The following is a 21,412-nucleotide window of genomic DNA, read 5'->3' on the forward strand; positions in this document are numbered from 1 at the left end:
GTCGATAAGTCACGTAGTTTACTATACCGATGAATTGCGCGCCATATTTGCGAATACATTCGCGCATAGCAGGATCAGAATTCAGATTCACTATACATAATACGCATCGTATAAGTAACAGATAGGAGTTTCTCCGTTAAAAAATTTTTGTTTTGCGCGCGCACGACCTCACACATTTAACAACGACAGACGACTCCTCGCGTACTGTTATTACTACCGGTATTCGCGTGCTAGTACGCTGCAGTATCAATTGACATAGACAAATAGATTTTGCACAAATTATCATACTCCTACGCTCGCTGCCGAGAATGTGAGGCGACGGCAATGAATTGATTGTTACCTCAGTGCGCAATTCGTTATAAGCTTGCTTGTTTTGTTCCTTGGCGTTTATTTATTTTTTGTCGTTGAAAAAACCAAGCCATCAAACGCAGCAATCATGCCTTGTGAAATGATAACGCTTCAGCTGGGTCAGTGCGGCAACCAGAGTAAGTTTAAAATTTTCTGATTCTCCAGTAGTCATTTTTTCAAGGGTTAATTTTGTGATTATTTTGGCAGTTGGTTTTGAGTTTTGGAAGAGGCTGTGCGCTGAGCACGGAATCAGTCCTGAAGGTATCCTAGAAGATTACGCGACAGAGGGTACCGACAGGAAAGATGTTTTCTTTTATCAGTCAGACGATGAGCATTACATTCCCAGAGCTGTGCTTTTGGATCTAGAACCCAGGGTTATACATACCATCATGAATTCGCCTTACTCAAAACTGTATAACCCAGAAAATATTTATTTATCTAAACATGGTGGAGGTGCTGGTAATAATTGGGCATCTGGCTATCATCAAGGAGAAAAGTTACAAGAAGAAATATTTGATATTCTTGATAGAGAAGCTGATGGAAGTGACAGCTTGGAAGTAAGCCTATCAAATGTCATTTAATAATGATAATATGCTTCTTCTTTATTTACGCTTTCTTGTATCGTAGGGATTTGTATTGTGCCATTCTATTGCTGGAGGTACTGGCTCTGGCATGGGATCTTTTATGCTAGAATCATTAGCAGATAGATTTCCTAAGAAACTAATAGAAACATACAGTGTATTTCCTAATCAAGATGAAATAAGGTTTGTAATTGCTTGTGTATGGAAAAAAATACCCTCAACAAGTTAAACATAATTTAATAAATTTTTAGTGATGTTGTGGTACAACCGTACAATTCACTTTTGACCCTTAAAAGGTTGACACAATGTGCAGATTGTGTGGTTGTTCTTGATAATACTGCACTCAATAGAATTGCCACAGATAGGTTGCACATACAAAATCCCAGTTTTACTCAAATTAATAAGCTAGTCTCAACAATAATGTCTGTTAGCACAACTACACTAAGGTAAGATGAACACTTTTTTACGTAAGTAATAGCAATACCATAGTACATATTTTTCATGATTTTACAGGTATCCTTCATACATGAACAATGATTTAGTAGGACTCATTGCTCCATTAATTCCTACTCCAAGATTGCATTTCCTAATGACTGGGTATACACCTCTAACAACGGATCAAGAAGTAATGAAAATTATTGATTAACTTTAATAATTAAAGACAACTAAAATGTATTTACTAAAAATTAATTGTGTATTTATTCAGGGCGCATCAGTAAGAAAAACATCTGTTTTGGACGTTATGCGTCGTTTATTGCAACCAAAAAATATGATGGTATCAACAGCAGTGGACAGAAATGCTGCTCATTGTTATATTTCTATTTTGAACATCATTCAAGTAAGATTATAATCTAATATTGATTAAAATCCGAAATATTTACCCGTACTGAGCAAAATTAATTTTATTTTAGGGTGAAGTTGATCCCACTCAAGTTCACAAGTCATTGCAAAGAATAAGGGAAAGAAAATTAGCCCAGTTCATTCCCTGGGGTCCTGCTAGTATTCAAGTTGCTTTATCAAGAAAGTCTCCTTATATACAGAGCACTCATAGAGTGTCTGGACTCATGTTGGCTAATCATACAAACATTTCTTCACTGTTTGATAGAGCATTACAGCAATATGATAAATTAAGAAAAAGAGAAGCTTTCTTAGAACAATTTAGAAAAGAAAAAATGTTTGAAGATAATTTAGATGAGCTAGACAACTCCAGAGAAGTTGTTGATTGTTTAGTTAAAGAATATCAAGCTGCAACAAGGTCTGATTATTTAACTTGGAGTCCAAACAAAACTGATTAAAATAAACTATTTATGATTTTTACACAAACCTATTATTTTACAAAAAAAAATTGTGCTTTTTTCTTTCTTTCATCCATGACATGAAATTTAGGTATGAACAAACTTGTTATCTAATTAACTTTTTGTAGAAAATTGTTCAATCATTACAATTTATGATTAATTTAAAAAATTGGATTTATTGTAGATATTTTGAACGATTGAAATAATTTTGAATAAAAATACTCATTAATTATTTCTAAAAAAAAAATTTACATAATTTTGTTATTTTCATTTAACATTTCATCTAATAAATGCTGGGGGAAGTGTTGCTATTGTTATAAATCCAGTGTGACCTGGAGTAGTTGATGGATGTACAACTGAACTAACTTTAACAGGTTCTTTATATCGTCCTGGCTTCTCACCATTCTAAAATTAAATTGAAGGATTAGTTTCAAGATAAATTATTATTATTAAATATTTGAAAAATGTGTAATACCTCATTGTGATTTAGATCATCTAAATTGAGAACATTCATAGTTTTTTGCACTACTGTGAGTTCTTCTTGAAGACATTCATATGTATTTATTTCATGAAATCCAGCTTCTGATAATTTCTGGCAAGTTTTTTGTACTTGTTCAATGCAGGGTGAAAATGAGCATAATTTTCCTCCTGTAAAAATAATTCAAAATTCAGCAATTCAGAAAACTAAAAATATTATTAAACTCTTCAAAGACCAAAAAGATACCTGTAGTTTTGAGTGCCTTAACAGCAAAGTCAATTGTTAACCACGGATGAGGTAAGTCCAAAAATACAGCATCAACTTTGTGATCAAGTTCTGCACCAAATCCATCTGCACAAACATCTCTATGTCGAACTGTAACAAATTCACTGATACCATGACTCATGAATTCTTCTTTGGCTGTCAAGACACGCTGTTCATGAAAATCAAATGTGTGTAAGTGTCCAAGTGGTTTTACAGCTCTTACTAGAGCATGTGATAAAGATCCACTACCAGTTCCTATCAAAAATGCAGACCATTAGTAATTAATTTAATAACATTAATCAATTTTGTATAATTAAAAATGAAAATGCATAAACCTGTCTCTATAACTACACTTCCAGGTACTAGATCTAGAAGGTAAACAATTAAACTAATGTCAGGTGTGTAAATAATTTGAGTTCTGTGTGGCAGAGTTAAGGTCCACAATTCAGGAGTTGGCTGCAAAACGAATGCCCAACCCTTGGATAACTCGACTTTCGAACCGTACTTCGTACCCACGAGATTCACAACTTTTAAGGCCCCATATTTTGTTTGAAAGACATTCTCCACCAGTTCACCCTTTTTGTTTTTAATTTTTTCTTCAACTTGTATGGCGTGCATATTACTTGGACTCAAGTACAAGATGACGGTGTCACCCTTTTCTATAAAATCTTTGTTACGTGCAAAACTCATTTTTAATCACTATTACTATCTACAATTTTATTCGAGATCGACAATGCAATGTTGACAGCACGGCTGAGCAGACTAAACTGAATCGAATGCACGTGCACCACCGGTGAAGTTTGATTTGAACTTTCGATCAGTGCTTCGAGCGCAACCTGTCTGTAGTGTTTGTAGGTTTATAACCAAATAAACATAACCTCCAATTGAAAAATTAACTTTTGTAATAAAGTAAGATTAGATAATCAGATGAGGATTAAAGTTTAATCTTTGTCTAAAGAATTTTGACTACTTTTTATTAATAAACTATTGCATACATGAAATCTCGTTTTTGGCAGACAAATTACAGACGTGACCAAGTTGCGCGCGCCGTTATCCGTATTTTTATACGCCTGCGCTTTTGAAGGCAATCGAAATTCAATCGAATCCTCGTCCGAGATCATAGTGATAATACGAGTGAATGCTGTATGTGTATGTATATATCAGCGAGCTCATAACTTGACAAGTGGCAGCCAAGGGGCGTATATTTCGTCTTCACGTCAAACAAATCGAAATTCTTTCAATTCTCATACCTTTGGTGATCATTTCAATTCATTAAATACTCATTATGGTGAGTAACAAGTGTCTATTGGATTTTAGTGAAGTTTAAGAAAGTTAATTCAAGGCTCTAACCCTTGAAAAAATCAGAGCATAGTGTAGATTACAGATCAATATTTTGTTTTTATTTTGATTGATGTATAATGCCTGTTAAATTTAAATAGTCCAACCTAATGTACCATTATTGATTTTATGCACTATGACTCACTCCCTTGATTACTTTATAGATTCGCTTCATCCTTATTCAAAACAGAGCAGGAAAAACAAGATTGGCCAAATGGTATATGAATTTTGATGATGATGAGAAGCAAAAGTTAATTGAAGAGGTACATGCAGTTGTTACTGTAAGAGATGCTAAACATACAAATTTTGTTGAGGTTTGTACTTTTTTTGCCACTTCTTATTTGTAATCAAGAATAATTTACTTACCTCTGTGATGTTTATCTTAACAGTTTAGGAATTTCAAAATTGTATATAGACGATATGCTGGACTTTACTTCTGCATATGTGTAGATGTAAACGACAACAATTTATGTTATCTAGAAGGTATTCACAACTTCGTTGAAGTTCTTAATGAATATTTCCACAATGTTTGTGAACTAGATCTGGTTTTTAATTTTTACAAGGTAATTTTATATTTATCTTTTAAAAAACTTTTGATGTTAATTGTAGATCATAACTTATATGATTACAAAAGCAACAACTTTCAGCACATTTATAATGATTAAATTTTTATTTTACAGGTTTACACAGTTGTGGATGAGATGTTTTTGGCAGGTGAGATTAGAGAAACCAGTCAAACCAAAGTACTCAAACAATTATTAATGTTAAATTCCCTAGAGTAAAATACAAATAATTATAATGTTAATATTACTGTTTTGTCAAAAGTATTAAAAATTTCCTTGACTTGTTTCATGGATCATGTCATGAGCACTGTATGCAAATATTTATATACAAACAAGAGAATGCTAATCGTGTTCATATATTCATGATACGCCTCCGCATTGGAGTAATATCTGAAGATATGTGTATTTATCTTTTTTTCTTTATTGAAATATATTGAGCTTTTTGATTAGAAATGTTGGGATTCAATCAATCAACTTTCTCTACCCTTTTGTATGTATCCTACTTTATCGACTTAGAAAAGTAGTTTCTCAAAAATGTATCAGATGGAGATCAACGATAAATATGCCACTTCTGAAACTTTCAAGAGTCACAAAATCTGTGCTCATACTAAAAAATCTTTTTTTTAATTTAACGTGAGTCAAAAAGCTTTTTCCAATACGTAAATCGCTGAATTATACATTATAAATAAAGATTTTCTTTATATTCTAGATGAAAAGTCAAACGAACGATCACAGTCTAAGTCAAACAAATTCGCAACAGAGTTTTGGCTCCAAAAAAAATTCGCATCTCGCGTGCGCTAACATTAGTTCCAGTCAAGCGACTCTCGTCTAAATTATCACTCGAATATGAATGATAATAGGTTTATATATTGTGTATTTACGCATCCGTCGCGGCGGTCACTATCGTATACAAGCTCATTCAAGTTTCAAATGTCACACGCTGTAAGTACTAAAGCAGAACAATTTTACGCAATTAATCAGCGCAGCAGAAAATGTAAAGATTGTAAATACGAGCCGAGGGATAGTGAGAGGCATATGTATGTATGTATAATAATGTATTAATGTGTGCAAGGGGTTATCGTGACGTGTGTGCATGTGTACACAATAATCAAACGCGTGACTCCGAGAAATTTTTATGCCCGCATCGTCTTTTACAAAGGGTTATCGTGCGATATGTGTAGTGATGAATTATTATACTTTGAAGTTAAATACATTATTATATTTACGCTTATCGAAGCAAGACGCGCGGGGGTATACGTACGGAACGTCGATATCGCGCTTCGTTTCACCTCGATGCGCGCCTTTTGACGTTCGATCGCTGTGCAATAATAATGCATTCGCAACATAATATCGCAAGCTCTTCATGTACATGCTAATGCAAAAACTCCAGACTGCACCTGCGGTCAATTTCTTCTATTTTTATTTACACGCATCGGGAGGAAGAAAAAAATCACAACCCGACAAATTTCTCACATAAATCAGGATTCCAAGAAAGAGGCCCGCGCGCGCGATAGTTTGGGAAGGGGATGGTAGAGTAGCTGCAGCGGGAATAGGCCGATGGCACTTGGACAAATGCAGCTATTAATCCCCACGACTGCAGTGGGTAAACTCGTCGCCGTAAGAATCCCAATGATGCATCTGTCAACGCTGCTTGTATACGAATGCTCGCGTGTGTCGCGTTTGCATGCGGCAAAACAAAACCCTCGACGATCCGAGGGAATATCTCAATTTTGTAAAAGACGACAAATCGAGGATGACTAGTCTCTCTTTTTCAAGCTAGAGAGAGAAGGAGAGAGGAAGGCGGTGCGTGCGAATTTCGAGGGAAAAGACTTTTTGGTAATTAAGTACAGAGAGAGCGAGAGACTATGTGGTGCGACTGCGCCGGTGGTGAATATACATAGGCGCACATCGAAAGAGATAGACGGAGCCGAGAATGAGAGGAGAAAAAAAATTCACGAAATTTGTCTATTTCTTAGACGAGTCACGAGCAGTGGCAGCGCGGCGTATCTTTGCGCTTTGCCCGGTCTCCGAGAGAGATAGACAGAGCGAACGACCGAAAATATAATGATCATGATAATGGCCACAAGGCATATGTGCGGTAACACATATACTACATATGTACATGCGCGCATACACGGGGGCGCGTGCGGGAGCTTTTAATCTATTTTCTGTATCTGTCCGCGTGTGTCGCGACACAACGCACGAGACGTACATGCGTATAAGCGAGCGCCTTATACAAGTAGAAGAACAAAAAAAAAAAATGAAATTAAAAGGAACACGAGTGAGGCTGCCTTGCTAATTCGAACGAGTCGCGCATTTATTGCCTGTTTTAGCCATAGCCTCCAGCTCGTTTCATAACGGATTAAACAGTCGGACGCGCATTTTAATCGTAATCACAGACGGGATAAATACTTGGGATTGGCGCGGAGGAAATTTGTCAGACCGCAGCAGAGAGCAGCAAACTCGTGAATGCGATATAAGACGCAAAGGTAATGTATGTGCGGTAGTACGCGCGTTATTTCTATGGGCTCTAGCCGAGCGAGCGAATTCTATACGATGTGGTGGATACGCGGAGCCAAAATCGGTCGCGTGTCACTGCTTACAAGCCGCGCTTGCAATGAGCCCTTTTCTTCGCCGTTATATTATATCGAGCTTTCGGCCGCGCGGTCGAAAGCTGCACCACGAGAGATGCAGCAACGCCGCGGCTCCATAAAGCGCGTCCGGCTCGCTTACTCCGAAATCTATAGCCGCAGTTCTCTCTCGCACGCATTGTTTGAGCTCGGCTCTCCATGCCTTGTAAATTTCCCGCGGGACGTTTTTCACCCGGACGCCTCGTTGTGGACATCTACGTCTTCGTGGCTCCTGCATGCGTATTTTCTCATTTTTTACTTTGCATTTTCATTGTTCTTGGCTTATCTGTTTTTTCGCTCCACGTACTATAAGCGCCTTCGATGCATCAGAGTTTTACATAATCTAACAAAACCTTGTGCAAGCTTTTAAATTTCAATGACGACTTTTCTTCTTCCGTACTATCTGCTTACAGGCGTGTAACTGCCTATCACGTTGACGAGTTTGGGCAAAGAAAAGAGCGAAAGAGAAAGAAAGAGAAAGAGAGAGAGAGAGACATACATCAAAATCAAGGCACTCCGAGAGTGGCTCTTCAAACGTTTCGCGATGAAATAAAAGAAAAAAAATAATAAGGAAAAGAAGAAGACGAAGAAGAAATTCAGCCGTTACACAGACATATACACATACGCAACGCGCACACGTGCTCAGAGGTATATTAAAGCATCGGTATTGGAATATAAGGTATATATATAGAAAGGCTGCGAAGAGAATATGTGTACCTCGCTGTACAGTCGCGCGGTTGTGCAGGGGCGTTCCGCCATGCAAACCTGGAATATATATCCCTTCGTCATTCGCGTGCTGCCCCTCTATATATGAATACGCGTGTGTGTTGTGTATATGCAGTCGTCGTCGCTTTCTCTCGGCATCTTCGTCGAGCTTTGCATCCGCTTCTCTCTTTCTGTCTGTGAGCCAATGTACTTTTCTCTCTCTCTCGCTCGCTCGCTCGTCTCTCTTTCTTTTTGCTACAATTCTCGTTTGTTGCATTATACGCGCATTAGATGATGTATATATTTACCGAAGCTTATGCGGAAGATGCGCATAGAAGCTGCTCTGCTTCGCAACGGAACTCGCGACGATCTTCGTCTCTCTTTTTTTCGACTCTCCGTATCATAAATTTGAAATCGTCGTAAGGATTCAATTTTTGCACCACGCCGAGTGAAGTGAGAAAAAAGTGAGAGCACCTCCCAGTCGTTGCTCCCTCGTGCCAGAGCACAATAATCTATGGCCAGCCAAGCGCGCAAACTTCTCGAACCTGTTGCGTGTATACGCGTTTACAGTAAATATACAAGTCGAGATCACACCCCATCGACTTGTATCATACGCGCCTGCGAAATCGACCAACTGATTTATGAACTTTTTTCTTCCTTCAAAGTTTATTGCGCGGTCGAAGAGCGAAAATTTTTGTCGCTTCTTCACGAGCTGCTACTGTCGCTGCCTCCGCTCGTGTCGACGACAAGTGCCATAGCCTCGCGGGCGCGTTAAACGCCGCACTAAATATCGCTGAAAACCTGAAAATATACATGTGTGTATCATTGGCCTCTCTTAAGTACTGCACTTACAAGCTCCTCAAAGTAAATGTCTCGTATGTACAAGTGTACAAGCAAAATAGAAGATTAACGTGTCGAAGCTATTATACTATTCCAACTCGTCCGAATTTATCTCAAATTTTTATTTATTTTCTCAAAAAATTGCCGAATCCTGATAAACTTGCTCCAGAAGTATACGGTAGCGGCATCGTGAGAACTATTACGATCATATATAGTTACTCGTCGAACGATATCGTTAGTCACTCTGATTTGTATATTACATCTGATACAGCGAAGAGTCCAAATCACCGATCGCGCGACTCGAAACACTGTGTATTCACATAACGTGGCTCTTATAACGACGATTCTTGATAACGAACTCGTCGAGCATTATATGGTACATGGAGCATTTCTTCGGAGAAAATCAACGGGTTCGACTCTTGTGCTTCGGTTCGTAGGCCTCCCACGAGCCTCGATCATATCGCATTCGACCATTTCGATGTAGAAGCAAAAATAAAAGAGAGAGCAAAAAAGCTGCACACAACTGTTGATCCTTCTCTTTTCCTTTTTCTTTCTCTTTCTCTGTCTTTTCAATTTACAAATTCCCACAGACAGTAGCTCGTAGTTTTTTTTAAAGCGAAAAGTGATTTACACTTACAAGTTCCGACCCGCCTATGCGCAAAGGTCAACCCCTCCGAGCTGTTGCTGCTGCGACGACTCGAGAGTCGCGTATGTATGCGTGCGTATATGCTATACACGCGGGGGCGGGTATTCGTATTTCAAAAGTGCCGCGCGTCTCAGCTCATTATGACGTCTGCACATATGCGACACGATGTAGGAAAGAGAAAAAAAGCAGGAATATTGAGGTACATAAAAGGACGAAAAAGTGCTACGATGTGCCGAACGGAGCACAAATTTTTTTAATTGGCAAAATAAGCTAATACGAGAGCAAGAAGACACTATTGCCCCATGCAAGTAGTAGCACTGCTGTTTCAATTAGTTCGCGGTGACACTGCGGCATTCGTTTGTTTTATAGGAATATGTGTAAGAAATGCGTCCCGTCGCACTCTGCATTCACCCAACTGTGCATATAAAGGTTTGGAAGCATGAGGTGTATATTTACAATATGAATAGGAGAAAACTTGATTTTGTTGTAAAGTTCGTTTCACGAACTCATCGATTTATTAAAAACTCTTTGTCTTATTTTATAAACATTATTTTTTACACAACAATGGCATATCGCATACACACACGCACACATTTATTTACAGACTTACAATATTTGTATAAATTAATCATTGGCTTCGGATTTCTAACAGTAAATTTTCGTTCTTATGCATTTCACGATCGACATTACACCCACGTCTAAGTCGCGCTAATATGCACATTATTCGTTTTTGCACGAGGCCCACACGATAGCAACACGTGTGTCTCGTCAAAGAGCGAAGTTTTCTTGGAAACTTTCGGTCCGAACGTCGACGGTCTTCGAGGTAAGCACATATAAGATCGTTACTACAAGGCACTCGTACACACAAGCTTGTATAGCGTGCGTTCATAAAAGCGTTTATTTTCGTGAGTAGCTAGCTCGCGAGCAAGCAAGAACGAGAGAGACGCAGAGAGAGGCAAAGTCTCTACTCTACTCTACTCGAGGCTTTTCGTCACCTTGTTCAACGCTACGCGCTCGGATTCGCCTCGAAGAGACGTGTTTCTTATTTTACATACACGTTGCGCGCGTTATTATACAGCGTATCGATGCCTCGTCGACTGTGCCAAATTCTAGGACGCTTCGGCGTCGCCTAATTTATCCGATAAATTACCAGCCACGCATCGGTTTGTGTGCTCTTATATGTATGCACCGAGGGGGGAGGCGACAAGATTTTAGCACGTCGATTATAGAAACGCGAAATTCCGATTGCACACACACTTTTTTTGGCAAATACTGTCGCATATGCTGCGTTATAGGTAAAATTTTATGAGACTTATTTGTTAGTAAACGCGTAAAAAATAAAAACATGGAGACACGCGGTATTATCAAAATTCAATTTACAAGCTATATTGTCCGCTTGAACACGACGCACCGAATTTTTCCAGATCGCTCCGACTTGGGGTCTCGATCGATAAGGAGCCACGAAAAAGGCTTCTCCGAGCGATCAAACGCGAAAAATATTTTTTTCTCGTACTAATCGCTGAGTCGTACAAAAAAAGCCAAATCAAGCTGCTGTATTCGAGGCACGATCGGTTCATACTTTATCTGCTGTAATTAATTACATTTCGCATTTTATCTATCGGAGGGAAGACATTCTTACAGGCGATAATTTCACATACTCGTATACAAAAATAGTCGAATGACGACGACGCTCATTATCGTTTATTATTCTGCTCGCTGTATCTACGAAAAACTACTTTATACCAAAGGCACGTATAATAAGCAGCGCTCGAGTTGTCTCGACTCAATCGCAAACCGTATGAAAACCATCGCCGCCACCGGCCGCTGCGACGATCTGCACATTGGCCGGGTTGGTCGTCTGGTGAGCCGCGGCCAGATGCGGATGGTGATGATGATAGAGGCTCGTCGCGTAATACTGCTGATGATGATGAGGGTGGTGATGATGTCGTCCAGCGTGAAGATCCAAACCCGCCGTCGGGACCTCGGGCAGGTGGTGATGATGATGGGCCGCAGCGGCCGCCGCAGCCAAACCCGGCAGAGCCCCCGAGAGAATGTCCTGGACCGTGTGCGAGCTCGGCCAGTGATGGGCCGAGGCCGAGGACGAGGCCGACGAGGACAGCTGGGCCGTGGGCGTGGCGGACTCGTTGGACAGGTTGGTGGCGGGCGGCGAGGGGCTGGCTCCGTTGCTCAGCGACTGCTTGCACGACGAGGCCGGGGACGTTGGCAAGGCTGCTGTAAAGCCACCTGATCATGAATAATAGTCGCGCATGCCTAATTTACTAATTATTGCACAGTGCCGCGCGCGAGGAGCTCGCGTGATCGCGCCGAGTGATCTCCGATTCAGAAATGTTTTTGCTCACCTTCTTCGATGGGCAGGAAGCGTCGGAAGCCCGCCGGGTCCTGCTGATGATGATGGCCGTGACCGTGCTGCTGATGGTGGCTCGCGGCGTGATGGTGATGGTGGTGCGGGTCCAGGACCGCGAGGTCGCTCGACGAGCCGACCACCGAAGTCGCGGCCTGATGATGCGACGTCAGGTGGCCGATCGCGGCAGCCGCCGCCGCCGCCGTCGGGGCCGGATGGTAGGCCGTCGGCGCGTACGGCATCGGGGTGGCGCAGAGAGCCGCCGCGGCCCCGGCTGCAGCTGCCGCGGCCGCGTACAAGTGATGGTGATGATGGTGGTGGTGATGGTGGGCCGGATGGTGGCCGGCGTGCTGCATGGCCACCGCGACGGCCGCCGCCGCGGCGACGCTGCTACTGCTGCTGCCGCTGCCGGGCCCGGAGCTGGCCACGGAGCCACCCCCGCTGCCCACCTTGTTGCGCAGAATCCGGGAGATGCTCGAGACCGAGGGCACGTTGTACTTGTCGCAGATGTGGTCGGCCAGCAGTCGGTCCTTGATCTCCCAGGCGAAGATGCCCGGGTCGTTGATTTTCAGCTGCTTGATGTAGTTGACGACCTTGGGAGTGGTGACGCGCGGTTTGCTACCGCCTATGGCCCCGGGTTGGATGCTGCCCGTCTCGTTGAAACGAGCCAGGATCTTGCTGACGCAGCCGTGCGAGACGCGCAGCTGGCGCGATATGTCGCAGGGCCTGATGCCCAGATGAGCCATCTCGACGATCTGACGGCGCACGTTGTTGGGCAGGGGTCGGCCGTTAACGAATACACCCCCAAGCTGATTGACCTCGCCGAACGATTGAGCTTGCGGCTGCTGCTGCTGCTGTTGCTGTTGTTGTTGCTGAAGTTGTTGTTGCTGTTGTGAGCTGAGGTGCTGTTGCTGCTGCTGTTGAGAGGATTGTTGACTCTGATGCTGCTGTTGCTGAGCCTGTTGAACGCTGTGATGGTGCATGTGCTGCTGCTGCTGTTGTTGCTGGGCATGTTGATGTTGCTGCTGGTGATGCTGGTGTTGAGGGCTCAGCTGGCCGTTCATACCGTTCTCTGTTCAACGAGACAAAAACAAAAATTATTTTCAGTGATGTAGGAGCACAACAAACATTGTCACCTAATACATCCGCAAATTCTCTCATTCGATGCGACTCGAGTTACCTATTTGCGCGCGCGACACATGCACACACGCGTCCTCTCACCTCGTTTTTCTCTCTGTCTCTCTCGCTCGCGAGCTCGTCTATTCCACTCCCTCTTCTTCTTAGTCTTCCTCTGCTCGGTTAGCAGCCAACCAGATCGCGTTTCAGCCCAATGCATACGCCAGCTACTTGCATTCGCAATGTATAGATATATCCAATAGCCGAGTGCGCGTCTAACTCGCTGCGCTAATAAATCAAGCTTTCCTGTCTCATCGCGAAGTTTTACCCCGCTGCAAGTACGGCAACGGCTCGTCCATTATTTAAACTAGAGAGTGAGAGAGAGAGAGAGACTTGGGAGTGGACGCGTGCTCTATACACCTTTTGGAAATAGAAAATCCGGCATCAGCGTACGCACCCGCGACTCTATACGTATGCGAGTTAAATCCGTGATGGTGGTAGTGGTGGGCATATAACGCACGGCATCAATTAATTCCAGAAAGAGAGAGAGAGAGAGAGAAGCTTTTTCGAGAATATTGGTGCTCGGCCGAGCGTGAAATGGAATAACCGCTAAAATAGAGCCATAGGCGCATGTGCTGGCTGCTGCTGCTGCTGCTGCACTCGCGACTCGAGGCGGCATTTATAAGTTTAATAAGTTTCAACTTCCTCGTAGTTTTGCGATCGTCTGCGAATATAAAGTCTATGTAAAGCTGCATGTAGTTCGTTTAAGACGATTTGACGGTCTCCCGACAGGTGCGCCAGCCGATTTCGCCATGGAGTAGAAGTGTCTGCCACCGAAATCGGTTCACAGCAATAAAAGCTCGACTCTATATAAGTGTGCGTACGTGCAACGCGCGTCTCAGCCGTCGGCGCCGATCAAGAGTATCAAGAGCCCGTGACACACGCAGCGACCGATAACTACTAGTGCGAATGACACTTGCTGTACCTTGTAACCTTTCGGCCCCCATCGAACGGCGTGTATGATTTTTCTTCTCGCTTGAAAGAAGATTCGATCGGAGTGAGACTCGAATATATTTATGGACCTGTATCTCGATTTTATCTTATCCGCGCGCACGCTCATGTGGCTACCCGCGATCGAGAAAAAGAGAGAGAAATGAGATAGAGAGTCTTTCACAAGCTTTCTGAAAAAAGAAACCTTGACAAAATTTTTCCAAAAAAAAAAAAAAAACCGGGGTAAATTATCAAACTGTCTGGGCTTATCAATTGATTGATACTTTCTGATGTTCAACCCCTTTTTACTTTCTTCTGTACACTATACATTCGCGCGGGCATATAACGTATATACGTAAAGCGAGAAATATTGCCATTCACACTTTACGCACGCATCTCCATTTTCTTTAATCTGCTCTAACGACTCAATAACACGTCGAGTCTCTTTCTCATCTCTCGAGAATATACAAGCATGTGTACGTGTTGTGCGTGTGGTAACGCGCGATCATTAATTTTCATTACGCGTCCGCTCGGTACCAGGCATAGTGCACATATATCTATAAGTATAGGACAACGTTCGGCCAATAAGAAGATGGAGCAAGTGCAGCAGCTTGAGCAGCAGTGGCTTCCGCCGCTCAAAATCGTCATCATTAGACGGCCTAACGGGCGCATAATAAAGCTTAAACGATAAAACGAGCCGCATGGATTTTCGCTGCGCTCGATAAAATTTCTGACACTGCGCGCGGTGGTGGTGGCGGGCCGCGCAAGCACCGAAAGCTCGCGCTCAGTCTTCACGAACAAATGTGCTATCATCGAGAGGCAGGAATATCGGAAAATAATTATCGATGATCATGGTCGCGATGCGATCATAATTTTCTCGAAATATTTTCCCTATCTCTTTGCGCACGTTAAATCGACCGTGTAAAGTATATACATTCCAACAAAAAAAAAGAACTGCACAAGAGCTTGCATTCATAGACTGGCTCTTATTCATCAAGATTTTGCGAGGCTGACGTGACGTGCAGCAGCAGCAGCAGCAGCAGCAGCAGTAGTAGTCGCACGCGGCACTCTTTTGGACATGTTTAAGCAAATGTTTAGACACGCGCGGTGCGCTTAATATCTCGCTCTCTCGGCTCTCGCATTCGCGCGCGGCAAAATGTTATTCCAACTAGATTAATTTACGGACTCGAGTCGAGAGTAGTTCGCGAGCTTAGCGGTGGTAGTAGTAGTGGCTCTTCGTAATTAAACATAAATTATCAAAACGCGCGCGTGAGCGGCGTGTTTATTCTCTCACCCGTCTTCCGTGTAATAACAAATATTAGATCTCTGTCGCGAGCCCCGGAGGACCACCAGAATATTTTTATTATATATGTGGAGCATATTGCAGCAACATCAGCAGCACTTGTGCGCGTACGCCGCTGCAGACACATAAAAAAAGGGCATGCTACATAGCGTTTTAATATATTATTAGACTTTTTCTCTCTTACTCTCTCTCTCTCTCTCGCAGAAAGTGATGAATGAGTGAGCTGAGAGAGCGAGATCAAAGGCGACCAAACCGACACATCCATGCGGTATTATATGTTTTTGCACGCTTGTAATACACGTGTTTTAAGTCTTGTGTGCAACAGCAGCAGCAGCAGCTACCGCGGTTATAAAATGTGTCGCGAGAGAGAGAGAGTCAACTTTTTTTTTACTTCTCCTACGCAACCGATATGTATCGAGTCTGAAGAGGTTTTATGCGGTTATTTTTCCTTCCTTCCTCCTTCGGTTTTTTTAGTCGTCTATTCCTTTTTATATCGTTTTTTTTATACCGAGACGCGCAAACCGTGTATGAGTCTAGCTGTGTACAAGGAAGTGAAGTTGATTTTTCAGACGCGCGCGCGAGGCACCCCTTCAGTAGCTATATACGAGCAAAACAGAGAGAGAGAGACCCGCGATTGATCTTTAAGGAGTGGGCGTGGTTGAATTTTCGTGGTATATAAGTGACAAGCTCCTCGCGGTTGTTTTTTTCGCTCGCTCTCGTGTTGTTTTTTCACGGTCTCGTGAAAGGGTTTTTTTTTGCTCTCTCAAACACAAAATTTTGTGTAAGTATCACGCCAAGTCGATATTCTGATTGACACTTGTCTAGGCGAGAAGAAAAAAACAAGAAAATAAGAAAAATGAATCAACAAAATCGAGTGAGCGCATACTATTTTTGTGGAAATGTAGGCGGACTAGCCTCTCTGGTCTGTACACGATGCTATATTATACTCACACACATACGAGATCGTAAAATATTTGTTACGAGCGTACTTGGAAAATTTGACGCCTACAGTGCCTATACACACGCGGACGTAAACGATATTTTTAATCAATCAAAAATATTAACATTCCACGACAACGACAACAGTTGGGCGCGAGATTTGGGTGAAAAATTCAATTTTAATGAACCTATAATACATCATAGGTCGTGATATGTTCACAGATTGTTGCGTCTGCGGGTGGGCGGCGTGGACACTTCTAAATATCATTAGCTCCCTGCAGTACACACGATTATAATATACGAGATGATCGTTAGCGGTTTATAATTATCGACTTAATCGACATATGGGTGATTTTAAGTTTCTCTCTCGATTGAAGTGTCTTTAAATCCAATAAGTACACATCGTGGGCGGGGGCACGCGACGCTACCTATACAATCGTGTTTGTTTTTTTCCCTTGCACTCGTCACCGCGGCGGCAGGGACATACGACAACAAACTGTGTACACACGCGCGCGCGCCCACGAGGCGATTTTCTCGAAAATAAAAAAGAAATTCACATAATATAAAATTTATGTACATCAAGCGAGCTACTGATATATAGAGAGAGGCTGAGCGACTTATGATATATGTACTGATTTATAGGCTGCTGGGTTTCTTTCTCACTCAGTCTTGCTCTATGCGTAAGAGCTGCGCGGCTTAGAGGCAATAAAGCTCGTCGAGCCGCGGCTCTGCCCTCCAAAACATCGTTATCGGCTCGCTCGCGGCTGCAATAAAATATATCCCAAGAAAACACGATGAAAAATAGCCTTCCTTTGTTGTGCGCAAGTCGCATGTATGCATGCACGAGCGCGAGAAACGGAGAGAGAAAGACGGCAAAGATAAAACGGCCGAAAATGAAATTTCAATTATGTAACGTTTGAGTGCGTGCAAATTCTCTCGTCCAAGTCCATACACGCGCGGCCAAAGCTAAAGAGTAAAGCGAGTTTAAAGAGATCAAATATTTGCTCGTATAAAGATGATTATATGAATTCTACTTGTCTATAAGCTTTTTTAAAATAAAGAATAAAATGGGTGAAAATCAATCGACTGGTAAAGGGAAAAAGGCATCTTCATTTAGTTTACTCGTGACAATTTGTACAATTTACAAATGGCTCTTGCTTACTATACTTAAAATTTGTACAATTGTCCAAATTATCTCAAAATCATAGTCTTGATGTCATTTACGAAAATTTGGTCGTCACGGTAGGTTTACTGCGCCCCTAAGTACCCCCCTGAGTGTCGCATCGAGTGTACATGGAGTGGTCTCAAACACTGGGCTAATTGACACTAATGAAAACGTCGCCGTGTGCCATGCCATAAACGCACGTATCTCTCTGGCCCGTCTCCTTTTCTCTCTCTCTCTCTCTGTCTCTCTTCGGACTCGCGTGGCCGAAAATCAGCTCTTTCGATTCCTCATCGTTTATATCGTCGACAGGACCGCTTAATATGTACATTAGGCTAAGTATTTACATGGCGTTTACGCATTTCTATACCTTGTGCAAACACACGAAATGTTTTAATACAACAGCAGCAGCTGCTGGTGCTGTTGCCGCCGCCGCAGAACACACGTGTGTACATTTGTCGCGCGCGCGCCACGGACTCGCGAGTCGAGTCTTGCTGCATGCACACATCGGTCAGCTGCTCAAAGATTCAAGCACGATTTTTTTTCTCTCTCTCTCTCTCTCTTAATGGTGTTTGATCACGAGCGATATTAGATGACATTTAGAAACGCGTGTACTTGGTGATTGTCAACTGAATCGAAAGCATCGAGTGGATTTGTACTAATAGTTGTGTGTCGACGAGACCACGACGGGTACGAAAATTAGGGCTCGTTAAGTGGAGAGTAATGATACAAATTCATTCGTAGGACGTTCGAGTGCTTTCTCTGAATCGATACGAGGTCGAAATGTTGAGAGAGATTGGACAAGTTTGCGCTGCACTCGAACGGCGCAAAGTGATTCTCGAGAGGTAAACAGGTCGTGTGATTAGCATGAAAGCAGAGCAAAAAAAGCTTACCCATTAAAATGGAATCCATGGATAACGATTGTAGCTCGGTTATTTAGCCGACGGTCCGTGGTACAAGTGTCCGGGCACAAAACTGCATGTACAACATTGGTTCCCGCGACGATTACGCAGAAAAAAAATAATGAGGAAAATCACTCGAATGATCTCGTGGCCGCACGTATTACGGCAAAGCTCGAGGATCAACTTGATTTGATAACGATCTATAGATTCATTGATGTAATAATCAAAAAATCTCCAAGAAAACTTAAATCACACTCGCGCACACACGAACGAAACTGCAGTTCAAGAAGTATAATTCGATAATATACAGGGTGTAAGCTCGATGTACTCGTTTTCAAGTACATAAATCGTACAAACGGTGCAAGAAGCGTCAAATGCGTTGAATTATATCGAGTCCGAGCTCTTTCTCTGTTTCTCTGCGCGGCGGGCAACGCTTGATAATAATATGTCAAGATGAGAAGAACTCTCGGCTCACTGACTCGCGGACGCAGCACAAACGACAGATTTACCCGAGCGCGCAGAAATAAGAAGCTGCCTGCAGCAGTAGCAGTAGCAGTAGCAGTCGCAGAGTGTGTAAAAGTGTGTGCACACACACGCGCGCGCGCCCGATCAACGTATATAGAAGCAGCACGGCTCCCACACACGTATGTAAAACGCGCTACTACTTAGCGCGCTTTATACTCCTCCTACTCTTCGGCGCGTTCGGCGCTTCGGAGCTTTTGCAAGCGGCGGTGTGTAAAGCCATATAAGCTCGGGGCATGACGACGACGACGGCGACGATCAAGTTGGTCCGAGCACGAGAGAAAGACAGAGAGAGAGAGAGAGAGAGAAGTGCGTTATATGTTTACGATGCGCTCCAGCGGTGCGCTCCAAACGTCAACTCGTCCGAGTGCTCGTCTAGAGAGTCCCAAGAGCATATTATTAAGCCAAAGCCGCGTATAATAAGTGCAGCTTAAACTTCACCGCAAAACGACCGTGTATACGTGCAATTAGGAAAAGCTCGAGCTTTAAATGGAAAATCGGACGCATGATACTAAATTACCGATAGGGATCCATCGCGGATTTCTGGCTGCTTGCAGTACATAATAGGTATACGCACACATACAGACATAGCAAAACTAGCCGTGAAAAGAAGTGGGACGCGGCTGAGTGAGAAAAGCTCACTCTCATTCGTTCGTGCGTGCAGTGGCGGCGGCGGTGGCAACAGCGAAGTGGGAGCCGCGAGCGACACACACACACACACATACGAAACGTATTCGCAAGTATCGCATATAGCCCATAAAAAGGAGGTGTGGCCCGACAGGCGGTTCTACGTCGGTTCAGACCATTGGGCACGTTCATACGGCGTAAGCTCTAATATCGTGTGCTGCTGCTTCTGGTACTGCTCACGCCCACGCGCGAAGCGTTCCAATATACACGCTAATATAATAATACGGGCTCTCGATTGCCTCGATTCAGACGAGCTAGCAGCTACCAGGTAGCACCCCCCCGAGAGTTATAATACGAGACTTGAGAGTGTATAATAAGCGACGCGCGGTATTATTAGCGTAATATAAAGTCAGTCGCGCGCGAGCTCGACTCGATGCAACCGATTGACTTCGAGAGATGAGGTGCTGAAATGCGCTTGGCATGGCATTATATAGCACCGAAAGTACTGCGCTGTTGAGACTGAAACGATGCTGAAAAGCGCGAGATCGGCGAGGCATGCCTTGACCGGTGAATTTTCCATCATTTTATATTGTTTTCGAGTCTGGATTTTTTCTAAAACGATGTTACAAGTAGGCTGACTAATTGTTGATCGTTCGAACGAGACGGAATATTCCATTATTTACTAGTGTTTGTACAGTATTACAAATTATTTACTATTGTATGTGAGAACCAATACACAGACCATACCGAGAGAGCTCGAATACCTTCGACAGCGAACGTAAACAGTCAGTAAGCTATCGATCACGCAGCAGTCGTGAGCACAAGGCATTATTACCACGTATATCGACTCTTCTATACAGTGTTTGATATATATAAAAAAATAAAAATCCACGACGACATGGACAACGGACTGATACGATCGCAGAAATGCATAAAAAAGTTCAAGACCCCGAAGGAATCGAGTTATCAGCTGCTGCTGAGGCAGGAGCAGCGCCAGCTGTGCCAGACGACCCCGCTGAACTGCGTGTCGCTGCGCGAGAGCTACAAGTGCGACGAGTGCGACCGGACGTTCCGCAAGCGCGACTACTTCCTGCTGCACAGGGAGGTGGTGCACCATCAGCGCGACAAGATACCGCGCAACTACGAGTGCCGGCTGTGCAACAAGCGCTTCAGCCTGCGCAGCCTGGCGGCGGACCACTTCGACAAGGCGCATCGCGGCACCAAGAGGCACAAGTGCGAGGTCTGCGCCAAGACCTTCCAGACGATGGGCGGCCTGAAGCTACATCTGTATCAGGCCCATCTCAAGCAGTACAAGTGCAGGCAGTGCAAGCAGGTGCTGAAGATCGAGCAGGCGGACGAGCACAGCAAGATCGAGTGCTCGGCCATGAGGAAGCTCAAGAGTTTGCGAAAGAGATCCGTGAAGGGCGGCTGATCGGATAAATTGACAAAACTTGCGTGTACCCATCTGTGTACCGACTTATTATCTGTGATCATTTGTTTACGTATAGAATATATATATTTTGAAATTATTCTTTGATATTGTCCTCGTTAAATCAGTAATGTAAATAATGTATATAGCGTATTGATGTTTATTAATTAAGGTTTAATATAATAATTCCGGACGAGAAAAAAAATAACTGTCCAGTAACTATAATATTGCTATTATTATTCGACAGGCGTCGAGACTATTGAATCTTTATAATCGCCTTACGCATGTAAATATATAATACAATTGCACATGAGCAACATCTAATGACTTGTATTGAATCTAGAAAATAATGTTTAATAAAAACATTTGCGT

General features: G+C 43.0%; 5 protein-coding genes across 5 annotated transcripts; 3 read left to right on the plus strand and 2 right to left on the minus strand.

Moving 5' to 3' along the window:
- The first annotated feature begins 70 nt into the window (after window positions 1-70).
- LOC106660185 (tubulin gamma-2 chain) lies at window positions 71-2,373 on the plus strand. The gene is made up of 7 exons (XM_014383062.2): window positions 71-485; window positions 556-905; window positions 976-1,112; window positions 1,181-1,375; window positions 1,443-1,554; window positions 1,636-1,767; window positions 1,841-2,373. Exons 1-7 carry the CDS (start codon window positions 437-439, stop codon window positions 2,222-2,224), a joined length of 1,359 nt encoding a protein of 452 aa, XP_014238548.1. The 5' UTR covers window positions 71-436; the 3' UTR covers window positions 2,225-2,373.
- A 100-nt stretch (window positions 2,374-2,473) lies between these two features.
- On the minus strand, window positions 2,474-3,748 carry LOC106660076 (tRNA (adenine(58)-N(1))-methyltransferase catalytic subunit TRMT61A). Its single transcript, XM_014382909.2, has 4 exons — window positions 3,302-3,748; window positions 2,949-3,221; window positions 2,700-2,872; window positions 2,474-2,629 (listed from the first exon to the last, which is right to left on the minus strand). The coding sequence occupies exons 1-4, from the start codon at window positions 3,654-3,656 to the stop codon at window positions 2,504-2,506; spliced, it is 927 nt and encodes a 308-aa protein (XP_014238395.1). The 5' UTR covers window positions 3,657-3,748; the 3' UTR covers window positions 2,474-2,503.
- Window positions 3,749-3,776: 28 nt separating this feature from the next.
- Window positions 3,777-5,320, plus strand: LOC106660077 (AP-2 complex subunit sigma). The gene is made up of 5 exons (XM_014382911.2): window positions 3,777-3,875; window positions 3,983-4,254; window positions 4,469-4,618; window positions 4,694-4,867; window positions 4,985-5,320. Exons 2-5 carry the CDS (start codon window positions 4,252-4,254, stop codon window positions 5,084-5,086), a joined length of 429 nt encoding a protein of 142 aa, XP_014238397.1. The 5' UTR covers window positions 3,777-3,875; window positions 3,983-4,251; the 3' UTR covers window positions 5,087-5,320.
- A 4,998-nt stretch (window positions 5,321-10,318) lies between these two features.
- On the minus strand, window positions 10,319-13,033 carry LOC106660017 (paired box pox-meso protein-like). The gene is made up of 3 exons (XM_014382827.2): window positions 12,479-13,033; window positions 12,049-12,400; window positions 10,319-11,920 (listed from the first exon to the last, which is right to left on the minus strand). Exons 1-3 carry the CDS (start codon window positions 13,031-13,033, stop codon window positions 11,472-11,474), a joined length of 1,356 nt encoding a protein of 451 aa, XP_014238313.1. The 3' UTR covers window positions 10,319-11,471.
- Window positions 13,034-20,509: 7,476 nt separating this feature from the next.
- Window positions 20,510-21,043, plus strand: LOC111694142 (zinc finger protein 888-like). Its single transcript, XM_023461051.1, has one exon. The coding sequence runs from the start codon at window positions 20,510-20,512 to the stop codon at window positions 21,041-21,043; it is 534 nt and encodes a 177-aa protein (XP_023316819.1).
- Window positions 21,044-21,412: the final 369 nt, after the last annotated feature.

Source organism: Trichogramma pretiosum, unplaced genomic scaffold (genome assembly GCF_000599845.2).
Source record: "Trichogramma pretiosum strain Unisexual culture from Peru unplaced genomic scaffold, Tpre_2.0 scaffold18, whole genome shotgun sequence".
Lineage (NCBI taxonomy): Eukaryota > Metazoa > Arthropoda > Insecta > Hymenoptera > Trichogrammatidae > Trichogramma > Trichogramma pretiosum.